General features: G+C 36.3%; 1 protein-coding gene across 1 annotated transcript; it reads left to right on the top strand.

Moving 5' to 3' along the window:
- The first annotated feature begins 1,288 nt into the window (after positions 1–1,288).
- LOC113276962 (chloroplast envelope quinone oxidoreductase homolog) lies at positions 1,289–3,768 on the top strand. Its single transcript, XM_026526305.1, has 4 exons — positions 1,289–1,450; positions 1,634–1,775; positions 2,450–2,541; positions 2,862–3,768. Exons 1-4 carry the CDS (start codon positions 1,385–1,387, stop codon positions 3,549–3,551), a joined length of 990 nt encoding a protein of 329 aa, XP_026382090.1. The 5' UTR covers positions 1,289–1,384; the 3' UTR covers positions 3,552–3,768.
- The last annotated feature ends 8,414 nt before the right edge of the window (positions 3,769–12,182 follow it).

Here is a 12,182-nt window from a genome sequence, read left to right as displayed (position 1 = left end):
AGTATAACTAAATATCAGATTATATTTGGTCTGAAATATGGTTTTGGTCGAACGGAAGTATAAAATACGTTCGATAGCAGTAGCATATATAAAGTACGTTTGATGCGAGGCGGATATATAATTTCCGTCGATCAGTGGGGCGCTCTTTTGAATTACGTTTGATTGAGGCGGTGATATAAAGTGTGCCCATGGGGCGTGGCTATAATGTTCGTCCATTGACAGGCGGTGGTATAAAGTGTGCCTCATGAAACGAACCTATAATGTTCGCATGATTATAGGTATAGAGATAACTTCCACCTGATGGGGCGTAAGTATTAATTCATGTTTATTAGTAGGGCGTGAATTATACACCGGCGCCACAACAGGCGTTAGTTTAATCTACGCCCCATGACGGACATCATTTATATATATGCCCCATACAAGCGTGCATTATACTGACGCCCCTCAGCAAACAAATGTTATATTTACGCTCGATCAAATATACTCCACTACCGTAGCGTAGTAACACGGACTAAATCCAAAATTTGATCTTGTTTTGTTTTCTGGTTTTGATCGCACCACTGCAGTTGCTCTTAGTAAAACTAAGTTAGCTTAGCTAACAAAATTGATAGTTGACCGTTTGGTACGTGAAGCAGTTAATAATAAGTGCACGAACAGTACTAGTCAGTCACAGGACTAACTTCACTTTTGATTTGATGGTTCGACAACATTTCCCATCTAACGAGGCTGGTTCTGAATTATTTAGCCGCTAAGCCTTTTCTTTTTCCTACACTCTCATGCGCCTAATGATTGCCTAATGGGTCGCAGATACAACCATTATGAAACTGCTACTCATCTGTTCTTTGGATGTTCGTTTGCTGTAGATGTTTGGAAATGGTTCAGCTCTATCTTCTGCGTAAATCTCCATTTTACTTCAATTTAGGAGCCATTACTTAAAGTTTTTTTTCTTCTTTTTGATAGAAAATTAAGGAAAATTTTATTGAAGACTGTCAGAAATTACAAGATGTACATAGAATACAAAAAAGAAACGGTTTATCAGCAGCAAGTCTTCAAGTTGATCTCCATCCTTTAGACCACTGACCATTAGGCAATACGAGGGAGTCGATATGATTAAAAAGCTTTATTGAAAAAAAATAAAACAGATTGAAACCTACTTTACAGCCTAAAAATGGTTATATATTCAACAACAGTTCTTCTCCTCGTTCACCTTCATATATATATTAGTATATACTTATGTTATATAGTAAAGGAAACCTTTTTTAAAGCTTGTGGAATGACCTTTTTTTCATCTTTAAAATCAAGAATATCTAGTTTCCCAAATTCATATTGTTTTCGTCTTCCATTAAGTTTTTGCTCTCTGTCTCTTTCTTTCAGCGTCTGATTAATGGCTGGGAAACTTATGCATGTAGTTCAGTTTGAAGGTTATGGAGGTGGAGCTGCTGGATTAAAGGTTCTGATTAATTTTCACATTATTCAGTAGCCTACCAAGTGTTAGTTCGTAGTTATCATTCCGTTGCTTCTTGTTTTACGTGTTTTGACTCTTGAGTATGAGAATCTTTTGAGTTAAACATGCATGCAAGGCTTCAAGTAAATACTCGATGTTATATGATTAATAATATTACTGTTTCAACAGCATGTGGAAGTTCCTGTACCTTCTCCAAAGAAAGATGAGGTTTTGCTAAAGCTGGAAGCGACAAGTATAAATCCAATGGATTGGAAACTTCAGAAAGGGTATTTGCGACCGTTTATGATACGCAAGTTCCCTTACATACCAGGTAACTTTGATGAAATTTTGTGGTTTTGTATTTTGTCATTGGTTCAGGGCTTAAGGGATACTTTTCTTGTTGTAAGTTCAAAAAACCGTGCATCTAAAGGAAGAAATGAGAACGGTCCGAAGCAGAAGTGGCCTAGGAAGTGGGTCCAAGTTGAAATTTTTGTTTCAGTGTAGGTGGATAAAAAAAGTGAAAAATGAATATGTGGTTCCATAACCTTGGGACTTGTCTAATCTTAGAGTAAGATCGTTCCCGACTCAATACAGTGTTCAAGTGGAATGATAAAAATATTTGTCCAGAACAGTTTTTTTTTTCTTTTTTTTCTTTTCATTATATTATAATCAAACATATTTCGTATGGGTCGGAGAACCTGAAAACAATTGTTTACAGCATCTTACGTATCCCTGCCCACCTTACCTCCTTGAGATTATTCTTTCGAGTTCATAAAACTGATGAGGTGCCCCTTGTTGGAAAGCGGGCATCTATGAACACAGCATTTTAGTACAAAGGATGTATTTGTGTATAACTGCCACTTTAATGGCACAGTAATCTGTTTAATACTTGAAGTTACAATTCATCTCCATTTTATAGCATGAGGTTTTTGAAATTTATGAGAGTCATTACTAACGAAAACTAGGCATCACAAACATTTCTGCTGACCTTTCTCCTTGAATCAGGTACTGATGTTGCAGGTGAGGTGATAGAGGTTGGTCCAGGAGTCGATAACTTTAAATCTGGTGACAAAGTAGTAGCTTTTCTTAGCCATGCTGTGAGTGGTTATACGTAATTGTAATTTGTTCCTAGAATTATGCATATAGCTTATTTTTCAAATAACTGTGTGGTTGATGGGTTCCCAGCAACTTCATGAACACCATTACTGTTCATCCTAGAGAATGACTAATTTTCCAATAAATTAAGATACGAGCATTGATGTTTAGAACTAGAAGCATGCATATTTCACATTGGAGTAACTACTATTACGGAAAAATATCCCGAATACTATGATGTTCTTGTATGTATTACTTCTGATTCATTGTTTACTTAATAAATTTTTGAACATTTAATCATAACTGCAATTGTGTTTGTTAGAGTGGAGGCGGATTAGCTGAATATGCAGTGGCTTCGAAAAGCTTGACAGTTGAAAGGCCGCATGAAGTATCTGCCGCTGAAGGTGCTGGCTTACCTGTAGCAGGTCTTACTGCACTCCAAGCCCTGACTGATGCATCAGGGATCAAGCTAGATAGCTCAGGGAAACATACTAACATCCTTATCACAGCTGCCTCAGGTGGAGTTGGCCAGTACGCTGTCCAGCTTGCACAGCTCGGAAATGTTCATGTCACAGCAACCTGTGGAACACGTAACATTGATTTTGTCAAGAGTTTAGGGGCGGATGAAGTTCTCGATTATAAAACCCCAGAAGGGGCATCCCTTAAAAGCCCATCAGGATGCAAGTATGACTTTGTCATCCACTGTGCGACAGGCATTCCATTTTCTACCTTTGAGCCCAATTTAAGTGAGAACGGTAAAGTGATTGATATTACTCCTGGTCCTACTTCCCTGATGGTATCTGTATTTAAAAAGTTGACATTTTCGAAGAAGGGATTGGTGCCACTGGTTATGACTCCAAAGAGCGAGAACTTGACATATCTAGTTAATTTGGTGAAAGAAGGAAAACTTAAGACGACCGTTGATTCAAAGCATCCATTGAGTAAGGCTGAAGAAGCATGGGCAAAGAGCATAGAGGGCCATGCCACAGGAAAGATAATTGTGGAGCCCTAAGCACCATTTTCGCTGCACCACCTTTATGACCAGCATGATATACTCAATACTTACATAGAATGTTACAAACATCACTTTCGTGTATGTCATCTGGAAATGTAACTTTTTTTCATCCGAATCTGAATATGTTTGTAATGTAAGGAGAGTTTAATTCTTATGCACTCTGGATCCACAAAGATGTACTACTAGTACACTACTATATTTAGGTTTCTTTCAATATGCGTTCGTTTTCTTTTGGGTGACGTTGCATTTGACCCGTAAAGCATTACTTCTTTTGTGGCTAACCTGATTCAACCTAACTTATTGGGCAACCAAAAGAAGATTCCCATAACTTTTTCACAAAAATAAAGGCCCCGCCTGTAACCAGAACCGAAGGGATACTAAAACTTATTGGAAAAAATTACTAACCCCATCTAATAATAATGTCTGCTAAGGGGTGTTTTTAGGGTCGAAATACTAAAGTACCCTTTAGGTTAATAGTACCCTTCCATCTAAATTAAAATTTAAAACTAAAAATCAAAATCAAACACCCAACAAGTTCTTCAAGATATGTTAAATTGAATTGTTGTTGATCAAGAAGAAGAAGAAAAGATGGCTTCATTGAGAAGGTATGAAATACCCAATCTTATTAAAAGTGTTGTTGTTATTTTGAAACTTCGTTTGGGTTACAATCAGAAACTGAAACATTTAGTTTCAGTTTCAATCCGCTCTCGGCATTGTGTTCATGATGAATACCCTGCCGATTTCTTGTGCCGGCATTGTTTTTCGTTTGAATACAATACTAATATCTGGTGTCGGCATTGCTTTTAGGATGAATACCATGCCGACATCTTGTGTCGGTATGGCTTTTAGGATGAGTACCATGCTGGGACCAACCTAGCTCTGAAAATCTTTCCCAAAACTTGTATGTGCTGGCATGGTCGATTCTCAAGTGTACCATGCCGATTTGAGGACAAAAATATATCTGAAATAGTAAATTACAATGTACATTGCCGGCACTATTACCGGCATGGTTGATAATGAACTTTCTGTGCCGGCAGTGTATTTACAATTTCAAAATTAGGGGATATTGTGTATCGGCATGGTGAAAGTATGAATACCATGCCGATTTGGTCCCTGTCAACATGGTATTCATACTTTCACCATGCCGACGCTGAGTTTTTTAGGTGTTACAAAGGCGAATTCAATGAGAAAAATAAAATTTAAATACATTAATACATATACAGGAGTGATTGGATCACTTGTATGTTCATCTTGTTTACTTTCCTAGGTTGGTTCTTCACCTCAACGTTCATGATCATAAATATCATGATTTAATGTTGTTCAATCAACAAATTCAATGATAATGATTTATTCTAATGATTATCAAACTAATCTACTAACCTAACAAATTATATTTAACCACTAAACATGATTAGTGAGGAGTAAATTAGAAATTATATAAATTACCCAGGTTAAGGGTGACCTTGATTTACTATTTAAATTTCGTTTTTGTCTTTTTCATATATCCCTCAATAGAATTACATGTTGTATTAAAAATTCTAATAACGAGATTTAAGATTCTTTTCAACAATTTTATACTTTTTTTACCCCTTGTAGTAGACTATTCACAATGTTTTTGGTCGATAAGTTATTCTAGAGTCCGGTCGACTGACAAGCACCGTGAAAAAATCATCCTTGACCAGTCAAATGAGTTTGTTTGACCGGTAAAGGATGGGTGTGCACTATTACTTCACACTCAAATATAGTGTTGTTGTCTAGTCAAAATAAGTCCAGTTCACCAGCTAATTTTTGGAACGCACACACACTATTAGGGCACTCCCAAAAGTATTCATATTACATTTGTCATGCCATCATATACGTCATCATTTCAGAGATATGGACCAAATTTTTTTGGTCATATTTTACCCATTTAGTCATATGTTCCTGTTTTCGAATCGACCAGGGTTCTAGAGGATGCGAAATTTCATCTTTTTTTCAAGTCCAAATGCGACGAAAATCTCGGTTCTATTTACACGTTGGTGCATTGCATAATGTAAGAAGAATCTAGAATAGTCAACATGTGCCTATTAGAATCTTGCACTGGGACGAGAAATTTGCCTCAAAAAGACTTAACAAAGGAAGCCCGTATTCTTCGTCAATTCGTGAGTCCTGGTCCATTCCAAAACCAGCTCATAAAACTGTAAGGGCAAAATATGACCAAAAAGTATAACCTGTAAGAGTTCAGTGGGAGTAATTTTTGGAGTGCAGTAAGGGTGCACTCGTGTCTTTGACTAAGTCCACCGTACTATATATAGTGTCGTGTGGGAGTGAAAAGTTTAAAATCCAGCTATGAAGTGTGGAACTAGAGTTATTTAGTGGGTAAAATGTGATACTGCACACGGTTTTAAGTTTGAGGACATAATGTTCACAACAATCTAGAAACGGGCAGGCAGAAATAATAAGCTAGAAGACTGAAAATCAAGAAAAACTCAAACGGTTTTAGCATTTGAGCTAAAATCTATGAAGAGGAAAAAGGTGTAATAAATCACAGCAGAAAACCACTTATGCATAGATTATTGTATAAGTGGATAACCAAATGACAACAAAGATAATGCATGGTATATCTAAGCAACACATTGCAATAAAACCTAGATTAATCTCCAAAGACAATGTTCTTGACTGGTAGTTGGTCTTTCACGTACTCCTCTAACAGCACCACCGTTGTTAGATTAGATAGAATAGATTATTATTATTATTATAATGAGCCATTAATTTCCATTGCCGTGCTCTCATGATTACTGAGAGGACAACAAAAAGACAGGTCTCTCTCTGTCTTTCTCATTCTCTCTAAAAACATTAAAAATCTACTACTTTGAAATCAATCTCAGATGTGTGTTTTTCTGTTCAGAATGATTCAAAAACATCAATCAGTTGAGAATTTTGTTGAATTTGAATCATAAAGAGATTTAGGGAGAGAGATTTGAAAGAAGAAGAAGACAGTAGTAATAATGTTCATGGATATGCGCCAATTTGTTTAGGTCTTAAAGATTTGTATGTTAGACGATTAATAGTAACAAGACAACGGTAAAGGGGTGACCGAAATATCTATTGCTGATTGCGCAGATAACTGTTTCCAACGTTAGAGGAAGAGCGGAACGAATATAAAAGTTCCTAACTTTGAATTCTTCAAGATCTAAACAAATCGGTGCATATCCATTAAGACTACTGCTGTCTTTCTATGACCACTACACTTGTGTGCGAATGGAACGCTTCGAGTTCTGAATTCCTGGAACGGATATAATGTTCCTAACTTGTTTTGTTTAGTTTTAATTTGATATTCGTATCTACATAAGATCAAGACTAATATAATTTATTTTTTTGTGAAATTTTCATGCATCAAAAGGATTGTTACAGTCAACCAGTTACAAGCGCTACTGATTCTTGGATTGATGTGATTGAGTGTTACCCTGTAAATTGAACAAGGCACTCAAGTGAGTTTCCTACTTTTTACAATCGCCTTCTTTTTTTAATATAAGAATTGCTACTTTCATATAAGAATTGTTTAGGACTTCTTGAATCTAGTAATACTCGTAATCATACTAAAGATACATATAAATAGAGGACAGCATATATGTAGTTTCCGCGATCTCTTAGATCTTTCCCACGCCCCCTCTAAATTTGCATAGTTGTAAATTAAGCTTACAAATGCCTATGTGTACTCGCTTTGATGTTTCCTCCGTCTTGTGAATGGTATCTTCATCAAATGGATGTTACAAATGTCTTTCTTCACGACGATCTACAAGAATAGGTATATATGCAACCGCCTTCACATTTATCCCGTTCTCCAAAATATTCTGTAAGCTTTGTCGAGATTTTATGAAACTGTCTCATGCTTGGTTTGAGAAATTCGGGAATGTTATTCTTCAATATGAATTTATTCAAAGTGCTAATGCTTAGGCTATGTTCTTTTTGTTACAGGAAAGAGTATTGTGCTTCATCTTCAATATGTTGATCATATGGTTATTACAAGTAGTGATTTAGAGGGTATATTTGTGACAGACCGGAAACTTACACATGGTGTGCCTGGTGTGCATGCAATAACTCTCCACGTGCGCCACTTGAACTTAGCTTTCCACACCGTTCCAACTTATCCTTATTCTGCAAAGGTGTTAGAGCACTGCTCAGTCGAACTCGCAAGCGTTGCTATCTCAAGCTTATTTGTCGATGTTAGTGATCAAAACTATAAGTCTTGATTTCTAGTCTACTTATAGTGATGTCTCGGACTAGGATAGATTGTGTAGTTGAGCATTAGATTTCACGGCGTTCATCATTGAAGACGAAGAACTACTAAAGAGAGCTTGTGTAACTTCATCAACAAAAGGTATGTGGAGACTAAAACTCATCTATCACTTGGAAAGTCTATTTCTACTCTATATCTTATATTGAGACAAAAGTCGTATTACGATATAGTTTCGTTATAGTTTTCGTTTATACACTTTTGGGATTTCAAGCTGAGTTTAACTACCTTACATATTTCTCAAAATATTTGTTGATAAGCTTTCGCTTCAACCAAGTTCATCTTATTTTCTTGACGAAAGTGAAAAGATGATCATGTGAAAATTTCCGAGTAATATCTTACATGGTTTGTATGATACAATCATTTGGTGTAGACTTGGAATATTTCGTTATGATTATTTCAATAACTTGAAAATTTCTTTGATGCTAATAGTGTGTGAAAACGGATATTGTCATCATCTAAAAAAGTTTCAATGGTTGAAATAGAGTTTAGAAAAATTGGATTTGCATATAATATGCGTACTTGCATATATGTAACCCATGTCTGGGAACCATAGTATGCATACCCGTATGCGTACCTATTGGTTTGTGAAAGTTCGGGTACCTAAGTAGACATACCGGTACGCGTACTTGCGTAAGGTGTAGATCCAGGAATTTGTGATGCAGTTTGGAAGTGATTAAGGTATGCGTACCCGTTTGCATACTGGCGAACCCAAATTCAGTCCGGTCACTAAGGTATGCGTACCCATTTGCATACCTAAGTGAATCATGTTCTAAAATCGGCTTGCTCGTGAACTTATACTTTTATATAATACGGAATGCAATATTTGCAAACCGTGGCTATAGTGTTCATTTATTGATTCCAGTGAATCACACCGATTTTGCTTCAATTGTGTTCTTGTATACTTCTATGAGAATATAAAAAATGAACAACTCTATAACTAGCTTTGTTAGAGCATTGCTCGTTCGAACTCGCATGCGTTGCTATCTCAAGCATGTTTGTCAATATTAGTGATCAAAACTGTAAGTCTTGATTTCTAGTCTACTATAACTAAGTCTCGGACTAGGATAGAAAGTGTAGTTGAGCTCAAGGACTTCATGGTGATTCATCATACAAGACGAAGAACTACTCAAGGAACCGGTGGAACTTCTCGACAAAAAGGTATGTGGAGACTTGAACTTATCTATCACTCAAAAGTCTATCCACTTTATCTCCTACTCTTTGAGACAAAAAGTCGTATGCTATATATAGACTTTGATTATACACATTTGGCATTTCGATCCGAGTATACCTCACCTATCTATATATCAAAATATGTGTTGGTAAGATTTTCGCTTCTATCAAGTTTATCTTTATCTAGTGACGAAAGTCATGATATGTTTCAATCACTTTGAAAATTGCTTTGACGAGAAATGGTGTAACAACTATATAACGTCCTCTAAGAATGTTTCAATGATTGAAATGAGAGTTTAGATTACATAACCAATGGTATACATAAGAATTGTTGTGGAAACACATTTATGTATAAGTACTATTCCTTGAACCGAAGTTTGCGAACTTTGTTGATCAAGAGAACCGGAAGAATGGTGTGAGCCAAGTACGCGAAATACCGAAGTTCTCAAACCCGGCAATTTCTGCTGGAGTTGACAAACTATTTGCTGAAGCTAAGTCCGCGAACCGGCGAAGTTCTTATACCCGAGAATTTTTGCTGCAGTTTGTAAACTCTGCCCGATAACTTAAGTCCGCGAACCTAGTCTGCGAACTTGAGAAGGTTATATATATAAAGATGATTTCTGAACTTAAACTTAAAAAGACTAAGGAATGCAGTTTGCAAACCGTGGCTATAAAAGTTCATGAACCGATTTAAGAGAATCAAATCATCTTTGCTTCAATTGTGTCTTGTGTAGTACATGATATTTCCTTTTAATTGAATAACTCTCTAACTAGTTCTTGTGAAGTCATTTGAACTAGTTATGGTGAAGAAGAACATGGTTGATATGAAATGCTCATATGGCTAACCTTTAGGTTAACTATTGTTGAACCAACAAGTGCATACATTTAGGTACGGTTAACAAACCTAGAAGCGTGCATTTCATTTGTATGTTACAAGCTAAGTTGTCGATCTAACGGTTGAGAAATATTAGCTTGAGTCTAAATCAGGTTTTCATCTAACTGTGAATATTGCTTGCTTTGTTACCAAGGTAACTTAATTGCAATACCTGATTTGAAATACTATATAAGGGGACTTCTAGCATTGTGCAAAACTAATCCCCACACCTTACGTGTTATACTAGTTTGCGTGCTAGAGTCGGTTCTCCTTTAACCTTTGGTTTTCTTCTTCTAAAACCAGGTTAACGACTTAAAGACTTCATTGGGATTGTGAATCCAGACCGATACTACTTTTATCGTAGTTGTGTGATCTGATCTTGCATCTTTTATCGTACGAGTACAATCATATTGATTAACTTGAGATTAACATCTCCAATAGGCAAGATATAAAAAGTAATCACAAACATCTTCGTCTCATTGTTTGTGATTCCGCAATATCTTGTTTCGCTACCATACGATTAAGATTATTGTGAGGTGATTGATAAGTCTAGGATGTTCTTCGGGAAAATAAGACTGGATTATCAATTGGTTCCTGTTCACCTTGATTATTATCAAAAGACGGAACAAAACATTTAGGGTGTATCTGTGGGAGATAGATTGATCCTTTGATAGACTTATCTGTGTGAGACAGATTTGTTTATTATCAAGTCTTCGACTTTGGGTCGTAGCAACTCTTAGTTGTGGGTGAGATCAGCTAAGGGAATCAAGTGCGCGGTATCCTGCTGGGATCAGAGGCGTAGGGATTACAACTGTACCTTGGATCAGGGGGAGACTGATTGGGGTTCAACTACAGTCCAGTCCGAAGTTAGCTTGGAGTAGGATAGTGTCTGTTGCGGCTTAATACAGTGTGTGTTCAATCTGTACTAGGTCCCGGGGTTTTTCTGCATTTGCGGTTTCCTTGTTAACAAAATTTATGGTGTCTGTGTTATTTCTATTTCCGCATTATATTGTTTATCTTTATAATTGAAATAATACAGGTTGTGCGTTTAGATCGTTAATTAGAATAATCCAACCTTTGGTTGTTGATTGTCATTGATTGATCCTTGGATACTAGTCTTTGGTACCATCCAAGTTATTCCTTGTATTTGATGAAGACTCGTTGATTTTTATTAGCTTGAGTAAAGATCAAATCAATAAAGAGATATTAACTCCTCGATATACTTTAATCTAGATTGAGTCTGACTGTCTAGTTGATTCTCTAGAAAATTATATTGGAGTTAGTCCATAAAAATTGCTAAGCGAAATATTGGATGGTGTTGTTAGACCCCCGCTTTTTCAATTGGTATCAGAGCAGGCAAACACGTTTAAGACCTTACAAGTATTTGTTTGTAGCAATTTGAGTATGAGGGAAGAATCTCTTACGCACACCAATATGCCTCTTAAAGCTTTCAACTATGCCAATTGTCTTGGGAATACCTCAAAAGATTGCTCTTTAGATGATTCTTCTGAATCCCTAGGTAGTAAGATTGTCTCATCTTGTGTTGACCACTCTTTCTCCAATGAGACATTGGACACAATGGCAAAAGCTGAAATGGAGCTCACCAGAATTTCAAAAAATTCTACTGAGTTTGTTAATCTTCAGAATCATGATCAGCTCATCGATGAATTTGAAAAGTCTATTGATCGAGAACGTATACTCTATAACATCATTGAGTCCTTCTCTAAACATATTGAGAAACTTCTTCAAGAAACTAATATACAGCGTGAAAAGATTTGTTATCTTGAAAAGATTGTCAAAGAAGGATCAATTAGAGAAAAACGTTTGATCAAGACGCATTCATCTGATCTTGACAGATTTCGTGTTGAAAAAGAGAAGCTAGAAGCATCACTTTCACTAGCCCATGAACAATGTATGACCTTGGAAAAGGAAAACTCTGTCTTAAGGAAAAATTATTCTATTCCAACTGCTCCTCTTGACATACAGTACATGAAGAAATATCCACCAAAAGAAGATTGTGTCGAGAAAAGTTTATATAACTTACAATCTTCTCACAGGGCGGTAAAGTTAAAACAGATGTCGTCTGTTGCGTCTTCTCCACGAACCTGTACTTTCTGTGGAAAAGGAAATCACTATGTTATTCGTTTTTTTGCCAGGAAGAAAAAAATTTCTAAACTTCGTAATTTGATTCTTTCCACTGTCAATAGAGCAAATATTCAGTCGACTTCTGCAGTGAACCTCATGCTCACAGGAAACTAGGCATCTTATAAAAATGATTTCTTTCCTAGAAATCAATACAGGACTT

Source organism: Papaver somniferum, chromosome 1 (assembly GCF_003573695.1).
Source record: "Papaver somniferum cultivar HN1 chromosome 1, ASM357369v1, whole genome shotgun sequence".
NCBI lineage: Eukaryota > Viridiplantae > Streptophyta > Magnoliopsida > Ranunculales > Papaveraceae > Papaver > Papaver somniferum.
The sequence above is the reverse complement of the archived record's forward strand: the minus strand, read 5'-3'. Positions and strand labels throughout refer to the sequence as shown.